At 39.9% G+C, this 22233-nt stretch overlaps 1 protein-coding gene across 4 annotated transcripts in view; it reads left to right on the top strand.

Annotated features, from left to right (window-relative positions):
• STK3 (serine/threonine kinase 3) overlaps positions 1-21037 on the top strand; it is a 185442-nt gene extending 164405 nt beyond the window's left edge. For all 4 annotated transcript variants that reach the window (XM_061603774.1, XM_061603805.1, XM_061603785.1 and 1 more), the window contains one exon: positions 15990-21037. In XM_061603774.1, the coding sequence (XP_061459758.1) occupies positions 15990-16148 (159 nt within the window). In that variant the 3' untranslated portion in view covers positions 16149-21037. The remainder of the gene's footprint in view (positions 1-15989) is intronic.
• The last annotated feature ends 1196 nt before the right edge of the window (positions 21038-22233 follow it).

Below are 22233 nucleotides of genomic sequence, written 5' to 3'. Positions count from 1 at the left end.
TCACAAGAATTACCCAATATTTGTGTTGCGGTGTTCATCCTTGTATTTCTTGTTTTGATTTTATTTGCAGCTGCCTAATCCAAAACTGTTCTGATTTCTTATTTGATAACTAACCATATCTAATCAAATGGTCTATTATTTCATAGACAATAGCTTCCTTCCTTTGTTTGAAGTAAAAGTATGACATAGCCAGATAGTAAGCTGAAATTTTTTGAAAAATTTCCTGAGTTTTGTAACAGACTCAAATATGGGAATCTATCACTGTGGACTTATTGTTGATATAGATGGGTGCCAAAGACCTCCAGATTTGGATGTATGCTGGGAAGGATGAGGACTTGTGAGCTATATAAAAGTATAAACATTTCGGGAAAGAGTGAATAGAAGAGAGAGGTTGTGACAATAAATTTTTACAACCTTGTTGTCAAAAATAACTTAGGTTTTTTTAATTTCTATTTAATTTCCAGTGAGGCAGGAGCCATATTTTAGTGATAGAGTGCATGCTCTACACACAGAAAGTCCTAGGTTCTCTTCTTGAAGCTGCTTGTAAAAGAATACTAGGGGAGGAAGATCCTCTTTCTGAGCACTTGGAGAGCTATTGCTACCCAGAGTAGAGAATACTAAGCTAGATGAACTGTTTTACCAGTTATGATTTTCTCTGCCCAACTTTCTACTTAACTGACCTGAAATAAATGGCATCTAGAGTCAATGAACTCTCTTTTACAGGACCTTCATAAATGAGATTAATATATATATATATATATAGATGGAAATAGTAGAATTTTGGACATTTTATTTGTTGCTGTATTCTTGCATATCTGATTCAAGCAGATCTAAAAGTTCCACTAAAAATAGGAGCATCACCAGTTCTTCTGAGGATCTTACTAATCCCTGGAAGCTGTCTTTATAACTATAAATAATAATAATAATAATAATAATAATAATATTTAGAACTTTTCCTTTTCTTTCTTTGAAAATTTGTTCAACATGAATGGATAGAGGCAAATAGTATAAAACTCCAATCAGAGTGTACTTCATATACACAAAGGTATACTTGGCACCTTTGCTGTTCAGTCTTTAGCGAAGGCTAAAGATGCACTTATTTACCCTGGCCTTTGGCACTTGAAATAGATGTTTTCAGGAGCCACCTTATTCCTGTGATTGTGATTTGTTTTAAATGTTTCAATACTGAATTTTAAACTGCTGTAACCTACCCTGGGACCTGCTGGTGAAGGGTGGGTGGTGGTGGCGGCGGTGGCAGCAGCAGCAGCAATAAATCACTTGCTAGCCATTCCAACCTATCCTTTTTCTATGAAACTATGCTATCATTCTTTCAAGCCTAACCCTTTAAAGTGTTACCCTAACTGAATTCTGGATGTCAGCTCAGCTTTTTGAATATTTTTCAGACATTGAAGTTTTGGCAGACATCATGTGATGTACATGAACCAAGGAACCATGGGTTCAAATCCCCATTCATCCATGAAACTCACTGGGTGTCTTGACATAAACATACCTTTTAGGATAATTTTGAAGATGAAATGAGGGCCTAATGAAATGTTATGCTGGGCTTGGCTGCTACCAGATATCTACTCCACATCTTCCTAATAATATATATTAAAATAAAATCATGACAAACCATCATTATATTTCAACATTTCCTCACCATCCTCCCAATTCAGTGGCAGCTGACTACAGATGGTGACAAACTGAGAGTGTGCTGATGTCACCTCACGTGTTTCTTTTCCTAGATCTTACCAGAGAGATACAAGTTGGTGTCAGCTTCCTGGTAATGTTTAGTAGAAGAAACACATTGGCTCTAAAAGGATCTACAGTATGTATCTTGTCCTTGGGAGAGGGGGTAAATTAGATAATTAAAATATTTAGATAGTGAAGATATTTCTGCTTTTAAGCAGTGGTTACTGCTGTTTTCAACAAAGTACATGCATAGTTGTAAAATAAAGTTATTGCATAGTACTGTAATTATAATAGCTTGATTACATTTAATAATAAAATGGGGGCAAGAAATCCCCTTTTCCATCTGATGTGGCCTACAAACTAGCTACTGTTTGTAATTCAGAGTTCTGCATTTTATTGGCACAGTTTAATCTGGCTGTAGTTGACTGTGATTATAACATTAACATTCCCAACTTTGTAGCACCCCACCTGTGTGTTCAAAGTGAGCATAAAGTATATTTAAATTTCTGAATACTTGCCTGACTCAATGGCATAAGAATGAAGAAAACCATATTTCTAAAAGAAACCAACAACACAGTTTAACAGACTGCATATCCAGCTCTTCCATTGCTGGGGCTCCAGATACAGAAATTACTTTAAATAGTTGGCATATAAGATGTATTTTAGTGAATAACTATTTTGTTGCATGACAAGTAATTAATTGACATCTGTATCATAGTACTGGATGAGGCAGCATACAGAAGGCAGTATTGTAGTGGTACTAAGATACAAAATAGATGGTGAAAATGGGGGTTTGAATGCTGCTTTTGTAACTATTCTTAAACACAATATTCAGCCAAGTTTTCAGTTGTGGATCATTTTGTTGCAATTGTGTTGTTCGACTTATTGTAAATTCTAGAAGACTATTCTCATTACTACAAGAAAAAAAAAGCTTTTTCGAATTTGGATAATTTTTTTCATGACTGGCGAAATCTTCAAACCATGTGAGGATGAGTTTTGGTATATTGCTCTTGCTTGGAATCTAACACTTTTAAATGACATTTTTAACAATCTGCTCTTGGCTTTGGAGCTCCTTGTTTAATTTCATCATCCATTGCTGCTGTTAACAAAACAGTCTCTGTGTGTGCACCACGTTGTGCCACTTTTCACTCAGATGTCGGCTTCCTTTTTATTTTGGTTCTGCCCACCTCTCTGGCACTTGAATGCTACAAGTAGTGCTTCAGTTGGTGTTTTTTAAAAACACACACATCTTGCTTGATCCAAATAGGAAAATGACTCATTTCCACAATTCTGTGCCTTCCCAACTAGCAGTTACTTTTAAAACCTGTAGCATTAATATTATGAACTCTTCTAGTTAGCTTCCAAAAGCAAATGACATATGCTTGCGTAATTCTTCGTTTGCTTCCTCCATCCTTTAATGCCGAAGAAGGAAGAACTGTAGTAGACCTTCTTATGTGCTCTGCTTCATTTATGTTTTGGGGGGCTACTTTAAAGCAGGAAAAAGCACCTGTTTCTGTAAAGGCAGCAGAAGAGAGACCAGAAACAGTGATCATTTTGGAGAGTTAAGCTGCATCAAGGGAAGCTTTCTATTGGAGCCATGGAACATGTTGCCCAGAACATAGTAATGTCTGGTTTTCTGGAGGTTTTGAAAAAGAGAAGCAAATAAGCATGTAGCACAATAATCTTCATTTAGGGACTGCCATTGAAGGCTGGAAGAGAAACATCTTGACTAGGTTGACTTGGTTACTGTAATCCAAAGAACTTGATCTGCATGTGGGAAAAGAATACTGCCTACAAGTTCAATATGTTACGTGCACGTAAAACTTAACAAGAAAAAAAGGTCTGCTGGAAGGCATACAAAAGACTTGCTACTGCTTCTTCAAGCCTGCATGCAAGATTTGTGCATCTGTTTAACGTATAGCACTGAACATTACCCTGTGCTGTCCTTAGCAGTTTTCTGCACGCTGACTACTGGTTCGGTATAGCAAAAGAGTCCAACCACTTGATTTCATTATTGGATTGTAGACTTTCAGTCCCTGAAAATATTAAAAGGGAAGGCTATTCTGTAGCTGGGTTAGGTAGCATCAAGTGCTGTTGTCTGATTTAGGAAGGATTCATGTGAGTTGCTGTAGTTACTCAGTTTTTTTAAAAAAAAAAAGTATAAAAATGTCATTTAAAGAACTTTTCTGTCTCCCACGGCCTTCACATCAGAATGCTTCCGCGCGCTCTTCTTGCAGCAGAGATTGATTGCCCTAGGAGATTCTCAACAGCAATTTCATTGTTTCAATTGGTATTTTACAAAAACAAAGGACTACTTTTGCATTCCAGAATTGTTTTCTACTGTAACAACATAATGAAAGTATGATATGTGTTTTCAATTTTGTAGACAAAGGATATTTTTGGACTACAGGGTAGCTTCACCAGGAAATTGTTTTTATCTGATGAAGCAATGGAGTATTCAATGCCAGAGAGGTTTTTTTGAGCAGGAAACAAAGTTTCTGTTTAATCCTTCCTAAGTTATCATGACGAAAATAATCAGATCAATAGCTTTAGACTCCCCTTCCTGAGCTGAACTGTGGGTTTATGGATTTTTATTCTTAGCTTTTTCTTCATTAATAGCAAAAGGAAAGTGGAAGTGGATAAGCTATGAGCTGAAATGTTTGAATAAATGCTTACACATTTTCTGTGTGAAAGCTGTTTTTAAAGATGATTTGTTTGTACAATCTGCTCCTTTCCTGTATTCCTGGATGGTTGTAGTTTCTATTATTATTATTGTTGTTGTTATCCTGCCCTTCCTCCCAGCAGGAGCCCAGGGAGGCAAACAAAAGCACTAAAAACATTAAAACATCATAAAAAACTTTAAAACACATTAAAACAAAACATCTTCAAAACATCTTCTAAGATTAAAAACATTTTAAAAAAGAAAGTTTAAGAACATATTAAAAAGCAATTCCAAGACAGATGCAGACTGAGATAGGTCTCAACTTAAAAGGGTTGATGAAAGAGGAAAATCTTCAACAGGCACCAAAAAGATAACAGAGATGCCGCCTGCCTAATATTTAAGGGGAGGGAATGCCACAGGGTAGGTGCCACCACACTAAAGGTCCGTTTCCTGTGTTGTGCAGAATGGACCTCCTGATAAGATGGTATCTGCAGGAGGCCCTCACCTGCAGAGCACAGTGATTGATTGGGTATATAAGGGATAAAACAGTCTTTCAGGTATCCTGGTCTCATGATGTACAGGGCTTTGTACACCAAAACTAGAACTTTGAACTTGGCCCTGTAGCAAATGGGCAGCCAGTGGAATTCTTTCAGCAGCGGGGTGACATGTTGGTGATTCCCTGCCCCAGTGAGCAGTCTCGCTGTCGCATTTTGCATCAGCTGCAACTTCTGGACCAACCTCAAGGGCAGCTCCACCTAGAGCACATTACAGTAATCCAGCCTGGAGGTTACCAGTGCATGGACAACAATGGTCAGGCTATTCCTGTCCAGAAATGGCTGTAGCTGTTTTACCAGCCGAAGCTGGTAAAAGGCACTCCTAGCCACTGATGCCACCTCGGCTTCTAGCGACAAAGATGGATACAGGAGCACCCCGAGACTACAAACCTGCTCTTTCAGAGGGAGTATGACCCCATCCAAAGCAGGCAACTGACCAATTATCCAAACTTGGGAACCACCAACCCACAGTGCCTCCGTTTTGCTAGGATTCAGACTCAGTTTATTGGCCCTCATCCAGCCCACCACCGAGTCCAGGCAGCAGTCCAGGGCTTGCACGGCCTCTCCCGATTCAGATGTTATGGAGAAATAGAGCTGGGTATCATCAGCATATTGCTGACACCTCATCCCAAATCTCCTGATGATCGCTCACAAGGGCTTCATATAGATGTTAAACAGTATGGGAGATAAGATGGTACCCTGCGGCACCCCACAGCACAACTGTCGGGGCCAAAAGACAGTCACCCAATGCTATTCTCTGAGAACTACCTTGGAGATAAGATCAGAACCACTGTAAAACAGTGCCTCCTTCTAGGCGTGCTTGTTGCAATAACATTGTTTCAGGTGTGCTCACATATGTTCACATACACATAAATCCAGGAAACATTCTATTGAGGCAAACTATATATTTTGACTAGACTTAGAAGTGGGACAGACTGGACATTCATTTTTTATTTTCGTCTTGACCCATTGCCTAGACCTAGGGAAAGTGACAACCATTTTAAATGCAAAAGTTAAAGCATATTTTAAAATGCAGCTGAAGAATATAGCTAAAAATCCTCATATATATTCCTTACCTCTTAAAAGTGTGCAATTTATACAGGTTTGACATTGAAGCTGCCTGATGTTAGATGTTGAGAGACTATCAGAAGTAGGGTTGTTCTGTAGTGAGTTTCATTTTGTTACACCTTGTGGTTCATGTTAGTAGTTGCTAAGTAGTAGTTTAATGACTCAATCAATCGATCAGATTATTCTTGAGTATTTTGGAAAGTAGGGAGTTAAGGCTATCCTGTGCTCTGTTTTAAACCAGCCTGAACCATGTTTTGGTTTTTGCCTTTCAACTTTTGTTTTATAAGCCTAAGAACACAAGAAGAGCCTGCTGGATTTGGCCATGGAGGAAGAGTCTCTTTCTGCAACTTACCCAGGAGATAGGAGCATATGTAGCCTATTTGGTATTGATTATATTGGCTGCCAGTTCACTTTAAGGCCAAATACAAGTTGCTGGTGCTTACAATTTTTAAACTCCTTGGAGTCTAGGACCCAAATACCTTTGAGAACACTTCTGCCTGCATGAGTCCCACTGCTGTTTGTGTTGTGCAAGTTAGATCCTATTGTGTTACGTGAAGTGAGGACAAGAAGAGCTATGGAATGGCTTCCCTGATGTGGTTGTTCCTTCCTCTTAGTCTTCCACATACATGTTCCAAAATCTACTGAGTTTTAATGAGGTTTTTTTTCCTGCTGTTGTTTTTATGGTCCTTGCTGTTTTGTTGGGAAAATTGACATTTGTATTTTATTGGGTTTTTTATTCTTTGGTTTTCTGGTTTTAACCTTTGTGTTAAAGTGTTTTAAGCTTTGGAGAGAGGAGTTAGAAATATATTAAATAAATAAATATGTAAGCAGCCTTTCCTTTCTCCTTCTTCTACCCTAGATTCTGGTTTCTGGCAAGTTTGGTAGAGGTCCTGTTTCCTTCTTTTCCTGTTTCAATATACTGGCTCACAAACAAAAAATTCAATAAAAGATTCTCGTCTTCCTCCTCCTCCTCCCTCGTTTTTAACATCCATGTTCCCCTCCAAGTATGTAGAGCTGAGCTCAGTGGTACTTGGGAGCATTTTCATAGATGTTTTAATCCATTGAGTACTGTAATTGAGAACATTTTAAGAAACCATCCTTTCACCCTTCACGTTTGCATGTTCTTTTGTGCCAAACCTGTAGCCTCCAGTCGTGCTAGCTCTTGCTCGTCAAAGTGTATTTAATTGTGGTTTCTGGCTGTGATTCTTTAAAAAAAAAAGTTTTAAAGAAAGTTTTGATCTTATTCTTATTGGGTAGGTCTTTGACGATTGTAGAGTGAAAAGAAACAAAACAGTTAGAGACCTGTCTTAGAACCACAGTGCCATTTGACATCATCATCTGTTAACCATCACCTAAATTTTCAAAGTGCTATACAGAGATTAAAATATGCTCATGAGAGTTCTGTCTCTCTATTCTTTTGGAATTGGGAGATGCTGTGCAGGTGCACAGATGCCTGGAAGCAGTGATGGGTTGAATGAGGACAAATAAACTAACAAGATGGTAGTGCTGTGGTTAGGTGGTTCTCCGGTCCAAGAATTAGTTAGATGGCCTCTTTTGGATAGGGTTTCACTCCCCTTGAACAGTTATGTAGCTTGGGGGATCTCAATTTGAAGCACAGCTGGCCTTGGTGATGAGGAGGGCCTGGTTACTGCAGGGAACTCTACACCAGGCTACCCTTCAACACTGCCCAGATGCTGCAGCTTATGCAAAATGCAACTGACTAGTTGTTAAGTGAGACAGCTTGATGGGCTCATATAATACTACACTGTCTTCCTTTCCGCTGGTAATCCCTATTCAGGGTGATGGTACTAGGGTGCAAAGCAGTAAATGGCTCAGGACCCAAGTACTTTAAGGACTACCTCCCCCAATACTAATTAGCCCATGCCTTGATAACCCAGGCATGGGCTATAGTGAGGTGACTCAAGACAGGGCCTTCTCAGTGGCAACACGACAACACTGCAATATGCTCCCTGGGGAAGTGTGATTGTCTCACATGCTGTTAAGTTTCAGGTGTCAGTTAAAAACATTTTTGTTCACCCAGGCTTTTTGGACATGAGATTTGCCCTGGGTCTTAACTCAGTGTTGTGCTGCTGCATAATTATTATTATTTTAGTTCTTTTTTTTAAAAAAAGTTTTAATTATTGTGTAGTATTGCTGTGCTTGTTATGTTATTACTACTCTCCTAGCATGCCCCAGACACTCCCCGTTTTGCCCTTCTGCTGGTAGAGGGCATACACTGGCATAACTGTAGAAATTTGCCAGCATATTTCCAAGGCTTGCTGAGCAAGGTGTTTGTATCCAAACCTAAAGCACTCTCTGTGCACTGTTGTACCATAGGACCACACTGTGTATTCCTGGCCCAGCTGTCACTGCTCTTATTAATTGGTATGCTTCAGATGACAGTAGAAATAAAGGTGAAAAATCTTTATGTTCCCAAGGGAAATAGGTTAGACTTTTGTTGATGGAAAAATACCCTGAATTCGGTATTGTCTTACAACTAATTGTTGTAAACCACCCAGAGAGCTTTGGCTATGGGGCGATATACAAATGCAATCAATCAGTCAATCAATCAATTAATCAATAAACAAACTATGATACCATGCTTTTATTTATTTGCTTCTTGGTACACCAGTGAGCTAAGGGCAATGAAACAGGCTGGACAATGACTAGAGCGCAAGTGGCGAAAGATGTGCTGTGAGGCTGATCGGACACAAGTAAAGCTTCAAAACCGTGCCTACTGTGTGGCAGTGAGGGCAGCAAAGAAGGCCTATTTCTCGGCCATAATTGCATCCTCAAGTAGCTATGCAGTGGAGCTTTTCCATAATGTCGGGGGTCTGTTGACATCAACTCCAGGAAATGGAGTTTTAGACCCTTCGGAGGCCCAGTGTGAATTGTTTGCAAGGCACTTTAAGGGTAAAGTTGCTCGCCTCCGTAGCAGTCTTGAGGACCCATCCACATCTAGTGTAGTCCACAGCGTGGTGTCCAGTGCAACATCTGCTGCAATGTCTTGGGATTGGTTTCAGTTGATGCAGCCTGATAACGTGAACAAAGTGCTTGCGATGATGCAGCCACTTATTAAAGCTTGCTGAGGGGGTTTGGCCGCGTGGATCCAGGGTGTGATCATAGCATCATTGCAGGGAGGGAGTGGTTCCAGCTACCCTGAAAGAGACGGTGATCTGACCACTCCTGAAAAAGCCCCCCCCGGAGCCATTGGTTTGTGACAACTACCGCCCAGTCTCAAATACCCCCTTTTTAGCGAAGGTGATAGAGAGGGTTGTGGTGCAGCAAGTGCAAGTACTCTTGGATGAAACAGCTTATTTTGACTCATTCCAGTCTGGGTTCAGACCTGGTTATGGTACTGAATAGGCCTTGGTTGCACTGATGGATGACCTTTATTGGGAGGACAGGGGGAGTATGACCATGTTATTCTTACTTGACCTCTCATTGGCTGTTGATACCATTGACCATGGTACCCTTCTGGGGCGACTTGGTGAAATGGGTATTGGAGGCACACTCTTACAGTAGTTCCAATCCTATCTCCAAGGTCGTTTTCAGAGAATAGCATTGGGTGATTATCTTTCGGCCCCCTGGCAGTTGTGCTGTGTGGTGCCACAGGGTACCATCTTGTACCCCATGCTGTTTAACATCTATATGAAGCCCTTGGGAGCAGTCATCAGTAATTTGGAGTGTGGTGTCAGCAGTATGCTGATGATACCCAGCTCTATTTCTCTGTAACATCTGAATTGGGAGAGGCCATGGAAGTCCTGGACTGCTGCCTGGACTTGGTGGTGTGCTGTATGTGGGCAAGTAAACCGAGTCTGAATCCTAGCAAGACGGAGGCACTGTGGGTTGGTGGTTCCCAAGTTTGGATAATTGGTCAGTTGCCTGCTTTCGATTTTATTTATTTATTTATTTATTTATTTAATTTATATACCGCCCTAAGCCCAAGGGCTCTCTGGGCGGTGTACATAATAATAAAACAATCAGAGAATATATAAATACAATAATACAATGGAATCAAACAAAAATAATCAAAATAGCAGCAAAATACATCAATAAATATTAATAGTACACATTAAAATGTACTATTTAAATGTAAAACGAAGAATGAGTGGCGACTCTCACCAACCCAGCCCAGCCCTCATCACCCAGTAGTAAACCAGGTGCATGTGTACAGGGGGTTGTACCACCTCTGAAAGAGCAGGTTCGTAGTCTGGGGGTGCTCCTGTATCCATCTTTGTTGCTAGAGACCCAGGTGAACTCAGTGGCTAGGAGTGCCTTTTACCAGCTTCAGCTGGTGAGACAGCTGCACCCATTTCTGGACTGGGGTAGCCTGACCACTGTTGTCCATGCACCGGTAATCTCCAGGCTGGATTACTATAATGTGCTCTATGTGAGGCTGCCTTTGAGGTTGGTCCAGAAGCTGCAGCTGATGCAAAATGCGGCGACGAGACTGCTCACTGGGGCTGGGTATCACCAACATGTCACCCCGCTGCTGAAAGAATTGCACTTAACTACTAGGCTATGTTCAAGGTTCTAATATTGCTATACAAAGCCCTATACATCATGAGACCAGGATACCTGAAAGACCATCTTACCCCTTACATACCCAGTTGATCACTGCACTCTGCAGGTGAGGGCCTCCTGCAGATACCATCTTATCAGGAGGTCAGTTCCACACAACATAGGAAGCAGATCTTTAAAGTAGTGGCACCTACCCTTTAGATTCCCTCCCCTTAAATATTAGGCAGGCGCCATCTCTGTTATCTTTTCGGTGCCTAGTGAAGACCTTTCTCTTTCAACAAGCCTTTTAAGTAGAGACATCTCAGTCTGTGGGGAATTGCTTTTTAAGATGTTTTTAAAGCTTTTTTTTTAATGTTTTAAAGATGTTTTGCTTTAATATGTTTCTAAAGTTGTTTTGTTTTAATTTATTTTAATGTCTGTTTTTATGATGTTTTATAGTGTTTTTGTTTGCCACCCTGGGCTCATACTGGGAGGATTGGCGGGATATAAATTTAATCAATCAATCAATTTTATTATTATTATTATTATTATTATTATTAAAGGCATATGTGGTTAATATGTAAGGGAATTTATTGCAAAAACAAACTGTTTTTTCACATGAGGTATGATTTTGTTTTTCCTGAAATAGGCAAAATTTTACCACCAGTGAAACCTGAGTGGCATGCCTGCACATGTAATAAATGCTCTGACAGGACTGTGAAGGCTTCCTGCCTCAGGATAGCGTAACAAATAGGAGCCTGTGTTTGTTTCCTGTTTTGAAACTATATTTCCTGCAAGTAGAAGTGGAGGAGGCCCCCTGCAGCACCCCCAGTTGCTGGAGAGAATCCAACTTCACAGTTCACTGCAGCTAGTCAACATGCAAATGAGCCATTTTCTTTGTAAATAGACCTAATTATTATTAATGTTTGGATAGCTCCTGAGCAATTAATCAAGCACTCCTTTTGCAAAAATGCTAATGTACTGCCCTAAGAGGAAGGAAGTTAATTTTAACAGTCTCCCTCTTCTGAATTCAGGCCATTGTTTTTAGGCGTTGTTCATCATCCAAAGCAACTTGCCTTGAATAGGGATGGCAGTGACCCAGTGAAGGATCTGGATTCTTGTCAGAAAACCTCTTTGAGCATATTCAGAATAGCTTGTTAATTCCACATAGCTGTGAGTAGACCAGACACGGGGGGGGGGGGACATGATAGGAAACCAATGAGGAGTAAGGCAGGAGTTAATAGTTGGTCACTCCATCACAAGAAAGTGAGAGGTTCTTGTCTCGTTATATATGAAGCTACCTTAGGGCCAAACTAAACATGACACTCTCCAACATTTTTAGACAGCAACCCAACCTGAGAAATTGTGTTTTAACCCTTTCCTCAGTCAAAATCAACCTCCTTCCAGCTGCTGTTAGCTCCCTGAAGGAAAAAAAAAGGCACAGATGCTGTCACCCACATTGCATCTAGGTTGAGTCTTACAGTAAGTCTGACCACTGGTCCATCTAACCCCATACTGAATACTCTAGCTATATCCAAGTAGTTGAATATAGAATGATACCTTGGCTGATGACACAGAATGATACCAGGGTTTGGGGGAACCACTTTTGTCTGGAGGGCTGGATCAAAAAGTGGTCACCCTTCTGCAGGCCGCTTTTGACAGGTCAGCACACCCACTCATCTTTCAGTCACCTGACATCATATGCAATCAGGTGGATCTGAACCTGCCAGAAACCAGGGGGGCTTGCATTCAGTGCCAAATTTAAACAATGCTGTGAAAACAAATCTCGCTGCAAAGGAGCAATCAGGAGTTTACTTGTGCTCTCCCAGTTGTTCCTTGGGAGCCACCATTTTACCTGTTTGACACCTGACGTCATACGACATCAGGTTTGTAACACATGGATGTGGCCTACCAAACACAGCCACATGAGCTAAATTTTAGCCTGCCCCCTGGAGGTTTGCTATCCCTGTTATATTCAGTGGTATTGGGAACTTCTGAGAGGCTCAGGAGATTTATGCTATCCCTATCTCCTGTCAAAGACAGTCAACCAAGCAGTTTAAATCCTGAATCTTATCCAGAGGCCAGGTTGAAATGACTGTGGATAACCCGTGTCACCAGGAGTGACTAATGTTTCTTGGCAACCTTGGATGAAGGAGAAGTTGATTGTTTATTTCATTGGAATCAGGGAGGACTTCCTTAACAACGCTCTTACAATTGCCTTTTTTTGTCCGGATGTTACAAAGTCATGTCTCCATTAAGGGGTGATGTTAGCCAACAAAAAGACAACTGATTTATCCTATCATTAGCTAAGATGGAGGCTTGAACAAGGCATGTTGTGGTGTGAACCAATTCAAAACAATTATGGACTTCAAGTTGGAGTAGATAACTGATATAATCCACAAGAACTCTGCAAAATTGTCACAATAGGCTACTGAGGATCCTAAGCCTTCAAAGGAAAGAGAGCTAAATTGCCTATGTATTGTATATTTAAATATTCTTTTAGGTCACTCATCAGTAAAACTATCAGGACAGCATACAAGAATCATAGAGTTTGAAGGGGCATGTAAGGCCATTGAGTCCAACCCCCAAGAAAAGGCATGCAGAGAGTTACAAAGTCTCAGCCTTTTGGGGGGGATTTGATAGTCCATTTTAGGGTCCTCGGGTGCAAGGAGATGGGCGTAGAGCAAACGGCAATGTCCCTCAGTTCTCCTTTTCTCCTGCCTCTGCTGTTATCTTGATACAGAATGGTAAAGTAAAAAAACAAACTATAATATATGGGTATCTCCCAATATGATGTGGGAAATCATCCTCAAATATCTGGCAGAGTATTAATCCTGATTTTGTATTTGTAGCAACCTTGAATCTTGAAAAATATTCTTGATGTAAGCCACGTTGAACATTTTTAAATTGAAAGATGGGTTATAAATTTGAAAAATAAATCCCAGTATAAAGTCCTAGGTCTATGGTTGAAATGGAAATGGACTGCCTTCAAGTCGATTTCGACTTATGGCGACCCGATGAATAGAGTTTTCATGTTAAGCGTTATTCAGAGGGGGTTTACCATTGCTTTCCTCTGAAGCTGAGAGGCAGTGACTGGCCCAAGGCCATCCACTTCATGGCTATGTGGGGATTCAAACCCTGGTCTCTCAGGTCGTAGTCCAACACTTTAACCACTACGCCACACTGGCTCTCTAATATTGTTTGTGAGAGAGAGATTCTGATTCACTGAATTCAGAACTATTCGTACATGATGTAATAAATGGGAAGGTGCATTTAATGGGGAATTTTATATATCCATACATGTATGATCATAATTATTAAAAGGGGTATATGTTTTACAATCATAGGGAGCTGAGGTTCAGGTTAACAGGGAGTCCTGAATCTTGTTGGCTATTAAACCGAGAAAGCAGAGGTTAAATTTCCACAAGTGAGCTACATGACTTAGAAGCGAAAGTTGGCAGAGCTCGAGCCATCTTCAAGGACACGTTGCTATGCAACCTAGGCTCGGGCAGCTGGCCTTATCTATATAGAGGGCAGCAGACACTTGTGAGTGTGGGGGTCGAGGAGTTTGTACAGAGAGAGCTTGTGATATATTGTCAGTAAAGTGACTCTTAAAACTTATTGCTTGTCCGGCTCATTCCTTCAACTGGCATCTAGCCTGTCACTATACTGTTCTGCATCCTGGGCATCTGCTTGCGCCAGATCCAACATCCAACAAATCTTAGCATTTTTTTCAGGCTAACAGCAAAAACCTGTTGCGATGGAAACAGGTCACAGCGATCTCTTGTTTTCTTGACAAATCGGCCAGGTACATGACTAGGCTGAGATTGATTACTTTATTGTTTGGAATCAAGAAGCGTTAAGACTGTGAGAGAAGCTGTGATTGATGAAATGAAGTAGGGATTGCCAGTGTTTGATTCTTCAATGCCATCTAAAGGAGAAAAGTTTTAGTGAAGAGAAATAGTGAGATTTTAAATGTATTAAATTTACAACTTTATAAGTGTGCTGTTATAAAGAAAAGAGTACATCTGGGGTGGCCTGCTTGCCTGCTTGCCTCTATATTTCTGAGGCTGAAAAATATTAGTTAGCCAGAGTCATCCAGCTTTTTCCTTAGTCTGTGTGGTTTCACAATGTAGCTCAGGGGTTTAAATAAAATCCTCTTTCATGAGCTATGTATTTTATAAGTAAGGAAATGGGATTTCTGAGAAAGTATAAAGACATAAGAACCCCTATGGCAAAGGAATAGAACTGGGGGTGCTCATACATTCACAAACACCCTGAGTTAAGTTCCCAAACTTAACTCAGGGTTACTTGTCCAAATTTCTCTGATGTACGTGGGTCAGCGTGACTGATCAGAAACAATGAAACAATGGCATATGGAATGTACTGGGTATGCTTGAAAACATTCACAGTAGTAACTGTTCCAACTAGTCCCAAAATTCATTAGTCTTGAAGAGACAGTAGGACAATGGTAACATTTATGATATGGACAGAATCTTGGAATCACCACTGGAGTTAGCTAATGCTTTCTGATTGGTTTGGAATGATGTTGTGTGGGCAAGGACTCATAAGATTGGTGAAATCATTGTCACATGCTGTAATTGTACTCTATAAAAGAGCTTGCACGCAGTGCCACCGTGCAGTCTCTCCTGGATGTTTCTGGAGGCTGACCCTGCATGTGTGTATGCATATGCTTGTAAAGAATAAAGGCCTACCTTTTTGCTCCATGCCTGTGTCTTTAATGTTATTCATGGACCCCCAGCAAAAGATCCCAATAGAGAAAGAATTCTCCTACACATTTGTTTATTTTTTTATTTATTGTGTTTCCTTATCACCTCATAACCTAAGTTCTCTAGGTGAGGTATGTTAAACAATTGAAAACAAAATCCCATACAACAAAACAGGTGTAGCACTAAAATCAATTAAATAAAACTGACCCAAACCACATTGAAGAGTAAGCATAATTCCAGCCATCAACATATAAATTAATCACAGTTGCCTGGTTTGCCCATAACACAGAAACACGGTTTTTAAACCATGCCTTAGTGTTAAGCCCAACAGCTTAACTGTGATACTGTCAACAAGCCTCAATCTGAAACCGTGATTTGTTATTAGTTTACAAACCTTGGTTTGTTTTAACTGTGGCTTGGGGTTAACATGTGAACTCAGCACCCTCCCTTAACAATGGTTAGTTTGACTATCCCATCCCGGATGCTCACGAAACTACGAAGACATGAGGCAAGAGCACCTGGAAAACAAACTAAATGGAGAAAAAGCCATGGTTTTTTATCATCTGTAGGACAACTTATGGTTAACTCGTGGTTTGTAAAATATGACTTAAACCATTATTAGCCAGTGAAAACTAAAAACAACCTCAGACATAGGTCAAACTCATATGCTTTCAAGTCTTAGGTTATTTGTTTTGCATTCTGCTATATTGTGTACAATTAATGCTAAGTTATTTTTTTATTAAGAAACATTGTCTGTGTGTTTTATTCCTGTCTGGACAGCTAAAAAACCTAAGTTTGGAAGAGCTGCAGATGAGGTTAAAAGCTTTGGATCCAATGATGGAACGAGAAATTGAAGAGCTTCGTCAAAGATACACGGCCAAGAGACAACCAATTCTGGATGCTATGGATGCAAAAAAACGAAGGCAACAAAACTTCTGATCTTCTTACTACCTAAGATAATGCAACAAGTTGAGATTGGACACAGGCAGAAACTGTGTACATAGTTACAAGTCTTGAAAAACTGCAACCTCAAACTTCTTAACAACTTAAGCTGAAATACTAAAAGGAAGCACATTGTATGTCAGGCAGCCTGAGTGAAAAACCTGCCCTGTTTTTTATGTTTAATACAATAGAAGTGTCACATTCCACTTCCTGATCCCTTTTGGCTGTGTTGCATTAATGCTGTGCGTTGTACAATAAGGAGTAGTATTTGGTTCCTGGTAAGACTTAAAACTATCTCCTGATTGCACAATAATGCAGGGCCTTAAGTTGCAATATATTTTCCTCTCATTTAAAGGTATATTTATTGTATACGCTTAGGTGATATTTATTTTTTGATGCTTAACTATAAATAGCGCTTGCAGATACTAATAGTGGAAGCCGGAATAGAATAAGTAAAATGTATGTGGCCACACTCTAAACAAAAGTTACTACTATATATTAAGACTTGGCTCAGGTAAAGAGTGTTTGCCCTAGTTGCCTTGTAAGCACACATATAGGTCTCATGGGATTTTTAGTTAGGAGCTTGAAGTTGTGCATGCATTTCAAGCACTGTGCCGATTTCTAGGGCTAGTAATACACTGGCTACACCAGAGAGAGGGCACAATCCACTAAGAGGTTTGCCTGTGCAAATCTTTTTGACATGAATGGGGGTTATGCACTCTTAAACAACTTCCATTTATTGTCCGAGGATTTTAGTAGGAGACATCCCCAGTAGGTTTTTCCTTTGGCTTGTTACTTTGACTTTTGTGGAAAAGGATCTTGCAAAATAAGAGACAAGTGCCTATATAGTTTTTCTCTCCCTACCTCCCAACCCATTTTAGTTTCAATATCCCGCTTGGCTCCATAATAAAAATACTGTTAAACTAAGTGGACCATTTTTTGCTTATTTTTTCCAATATCTTTATCTATTTTCCCCTCCTTGTATTGGAAATATTTTATTGTTATAAACACACTTTGAGAAATACTAATTGAAAAACCAAAGAAAATTATTCTGGTCCATAGTTACAAGCATGCACTGGGCCTTTCCCCTCCCCCTAGTATTTTTCCTTTTTGGCAGCTTTTCCTGCCAAATGCCAAAGCCATTTTTAAAAACTCTGCTGAGTTTAAAATGCGTTTTGCATTTTACTGCCTCTGCAAAGGAAATAGCTGGAGAAAAACTCCCGGGCACGTTATGTGTCTTCTAGCACAATTCTGTACTTGTTTACTCAGAAGGAAGTCTCATTGAATTCAGTGGGTCATTCCCATGTAAGTGGCTATAGGATTGTGGCCTTAATTACATTGGTGCATTGTGAGCAATAAGTAGGTTAATAATGCTCCAAAAGAGATAGAGCATTATAGGCACTCTTTTAATATCTGGTCTGGCGTATTTATATTTTCTGTAGAAAAATGTGGCTGCAAGAGAAATACAGGGTTTAATATCCTAAGAGATAGTGTATCAAACTTACATGCTTGCAAGGTTGCAGAAGAGTGCATGTGACAGTAAAAAAGCACCGATAGGCATCCTGTCTTTTCCATAGCCACAGGTTTGCTATTGCCACAGTATTCCAGCCCTGTTGTTTAGGGTTTTCTTGGATGCATGCAACGTCAGTGGGTTTTACTTAGTATATGAAGAACGCTGCTGGATCAGACCAAAGAGCCATCCAGTTCAGCATCCTGTTTCTCACAGTAACCAGCCAGATGCCCATTAAACACCCACAAGCAGGACATGCCTTTTCCAACTGTTGTTCCCCAGCGACTGGCCCTGCTGCCTCTGATCCTGGAAGTAGCATATAGCCATCATGACTAGTAGCCTTATCTTCTATGAATTTGTTGAAGCCCCTTTTAAAACCATCTAAGGAGGTGGCATCCTTAGGTTAACTATGAGCTATGTGAAGAAATACATCTCATGTTATCCATATCAGTAAGGGCCCATGGCATCTGGAGTGTCCACAGTAGCAACAGCGGCTTTTTTCAGCCAGGCACCAAACAAAGCACTTGCCTCTTAGTAAGTTATATTTTTCAGCCCTTGATTTGCACTTATATCAGTAGGGGAAGAGTATCCTTTTGCTATCAATACCAGTAAGCTCTGTCTGTGGGGTCTTGGAATCCTTTATATAAGTCATTGTGCAATTACCTTAGCGCAGACCGCACGTTTATTTCATCCTGACTTTCCCCTAACTTACCAATTAATATGGCTATGGTGCTCATATATTTCCCAGAAACTTTGACATAATTGACAATGACTTGTACACAGTGCTAGTAAGGATTTTAGTAGTGACCACTAGGGAGATGTTCTGTGAAGGTTTCTGGATTTTACTGAACACTTCATTTTTACTGTTCACTGCAAAGAGGCAAACTGCACAGCACACATTCTGAAAAACCTTTAAACAATCAAAAGAAATTATGAGACCGTACCTTTATGTTTCAGCTGAGTATGATCCTACCACATGCTTTGTGCATGTGTGCACCTGAATACCAGTCTGTGTACCTGTGCTTAAAACAATCTAATATTTTATAATTTCCTAAAATGCTCTTACAAACCCTTTATTGCTTGTATGAAAGAGATGGAAAATTTGTGGTTGCGAATCTTGATTGGAATTGATATTGATTGGAATTGAGACTACGTGCTCCTGGTATGCCACTAATTTTATTACATCAGAGTTGTGGTGATGTACTGTGAAATTATAGTTGATCATTTAGTTGTAAATCAGATTTCTAAAATGTTTGCTAGCTGTACTGTTAATTATAGGTACTTATAGTGTGACATATAGAACCTTCCTATTGACGTGTTTTGTAATGATTACAATATAGAAGAATCATGCACATTGCCTCATTGGCAGTATGATCATCCTCTACTACAATAGTTAACATATCTGTGCAACATGCTGTACAAGGCAAGTAGGGCAGAGTGTACAGTTATATTTGCAGTAAAGACTAATTCCTTATGATATAGCTCCTAGCCAAAGCTAAGAGCTATGGGCATTGAGAATGGGATACATGGGACCAATTGTGATTCTGCCTTGAGAAAGTCTTTCCCCATACTGAAATAGCAGTACCAATTATTGTTCCTATTTAGTTCAGTGAAGAGAACAAATGCCTACCACTGATGAGAAGGAGTCAGTGGTCCCCTTCTGCCAGTGTTTTCAATGGGGTTTGCTACAAACAGTGCTCTGTTGCTTTTCCAGTACAATATGTCACTATTGTGTACTGAAACGGGAGGTGTGAGATGTGGGGAGCTTAGTGTAATGTGATGTGTGGCACCACCACCACCAATCCAACACCGTGGTTGTTGTGTGCTGTACAGCGCTGAGCTTCCTCTGCCCTCCCCCTATCGGTAAGTGGCAGTGATGTACCATGCTGGGAAGCCAAGAGAGCGACCCAGCTCCCCCCACCGCCAGCTGCTACTAACTAAAAGGTAAGTGTCTCTGTTGCTTGGCATCACTACAACACTCTTTTAGAATGTCAAAAGAGACCCCCTCAGTTTTTCAGAGCAGCACACCAAAGTCTTAATCATTTTTAAAATTAAATTTCAAATACATTTCTAAGCCACATCTTTTCCAAATCAGCAAAGAAGTACCAAAAAAGTCAGTGGTGACCATCAGCCTTGTCTTCCTCTGGTGTGCCTGATGCATAATTAATTGACCAATCAGACATTCTCTGAGTTTATCTTTTGGTGTTGCTTTGATTATTGTTGCACACTGCAACCCAAAAGGACAATATTAAACCAACAGTGATCAAGTCAAGACATGAAACATCTGGAAACATCTCTGTTCACATACTGACCCTGTTTGAATGTAGAAATATCTGCATAATAAACTAAGACATGTGCAAGCTTTGACCCCACATGCTCCATGCTAATATTGCCCCTTCCTTTCTACCTACTTTCCTTCTCAGCTTGCCTTGCTTAACCCAGGAAGTCTTCAATTAATAGTGGTTTCCTACTGTGTCCCAATTGGGAACCTATGGTTTCTGGGTTTGGAACAAACCAGTATCTTAACTACAAAACTGTGGTTTCAGATCCTGACTTGTTCCAAATCCTGTTAACCATAGATTCCCAGAACTGGGACTTAAGATAGAAATTAAAACAAATACAGTTAAAACATATAAATAAAACATACAGAAGTTATAATTAAAATGTAATTAAACTATGGTTAATAGAAGGTTTCTTGGGTGAATGATGGCATACCAAAGAATAAAGGGGCGATGTAAGAATGGAATACGTAAGCACAGGACATTTACATATCTCCATTTATAAAGCCAGGATATATATGTCTGAATTCAGCCATTGTTTTGGCCAAAAAGATGAAACAGAACTGAAGCTCTCACTTTAATTTTATTTTTGTTAGACTGCACTTAATAAACCTTTAAATCAAACTGCAAAGTGGCACACAAATCATATGATTGGAATTTTATATGTACATGTACAACAAAACAACTAATTCAGAACTGAATACAGTAAGTATGAAACACACTTGATGCCATCATTATTTATTGGATCAAGCAACATACTGTGTGCTACAAATGAAATTTAGGGATAGAATTTATACACAGTTGGCCTTTTATAATTTCATATTTATTAATATTTACTGAATCATTTACTATTAATGTCTGTAACCACTTTTATTTCCATTGAAGACGTACATATTTTGTAAAGTATTTATTTTACTAAAACTTGCAATAAATCCAGTAGAATTTATTATTATTAACCTTAGTGAACCTAGTGTTAACCTAGCTTGGTTTATGGTTTGTTTCCTGTCTTGTATATAAACATTTTAAAGTGCAGTTGCCCCAAACTCTGAAAAATTATTGTTACCAAACATTTTGAATAAAAGTTATTTTCCTTCTAAGTCTGATGTTGTCATACTGTTGACCCTAGCTTTCATAGGCTGCAATCCTAAACATGCGTACTAAGGAGTGTCCAACTGAGCTTTCAGGGTTTACTTTTGAGTAACCATGCTTAGGATTGTGCTATAGCTACAAACCTAGGTGTACTTCATTGGGAATAAGTTCCATTGAAATTGAAAGGATTTCATTCCAAATGTGTGTTTTAGAATTGACCTACAGGCCTGCCAATGTCTCATGTTTTCCCCTTTAATGCTAAGTCTTGTATTACTTTTCTCCAATAGACATCAATGGAAGGCATGTTTAGTTTTCTATTCTAGATGAGGGCCACTAAACTGAGTATGGAAATGGAAATGGACTGCCTTCAAGTCGATCCCGACTTATGGTGATCCTATGAATAAGGTTTTCATGGTAAGCGGTATTCAGAGGTGGTTTACCATTGCCTTCCTCTGAGGCTGAGAGGCAGTGACTGGCCCAAGGTCATCCAATGAGCTTCATGGCTGTGTGGGGATTTGAACCCTGGTCTCCCAGGTCGTAGTCCAACACTCTAACCTTTATGACCTATAAAGCCCTATACGGCTTAGGTCCAGGCTATTTGTCAGACCGTATCTCCCTATATGAACCTGCCCAGGCCCTGAGATCTTCAGGAGAGACCCTTCTCTAGATCCCAACACCTTCACAAGTGTGACTGGTGGGGACACGAGATAGGGCCTTTTCGGTGGCTGCCCCTAGGCTCTGGAACTCCCTCCCTAGGGAGGCAAGAATGGCCTCCTCTGTGCAGTCCTTCCGCCGACAGCTAAAGACTTTTTTTCTTCCGGCAGGCCTTTGGAACTGAAGGCTTTAAGGGTAGTGACTGAAGAGGATGCTGTATGTCATTGTTTTACTTGTATGCTCCTAAACTGGGTTGCAGTATTTTAAGTGTATATCTAATTGGTTTTAACATCTTAATAGTTTAATCCTGTTTTAATGCTGATTTTATATGTTTATATGTTATATTTTTATAGGTTCTTAATGATATGTACTTATTTTTATCTGGAAGCCGCCTTGAGTTCCAGTTTGGAAAAAGGGCGGGGTATAAATAAAGATGATGATGATGATCATCATCATCATCATCATCATCATCATTACACCACACTGGCTCTCAAGCTGAGTATGAATCCTATCAAAACGGAAACGCTGTGGGTTGGTGGTTCCCAAGTTA

This window comes from Rhineura floridana, chromosome 1, assembly GCF_030035675.1.
Source record: "Rhineura floridana isolate rRhiFlo1 chromosome 1, rRhiFlo1.hap2, whole genome shotgun sequence".
Lineage (NCBI taxonomy): Eukaryota > Metazoa > Chordata > Lepidosauria > Squamata > Rhineuridae > Rhineura > Rhineura floridana.
This window is presented reverse-complemented; position numbering and strand designations above follow the sequence as displayed.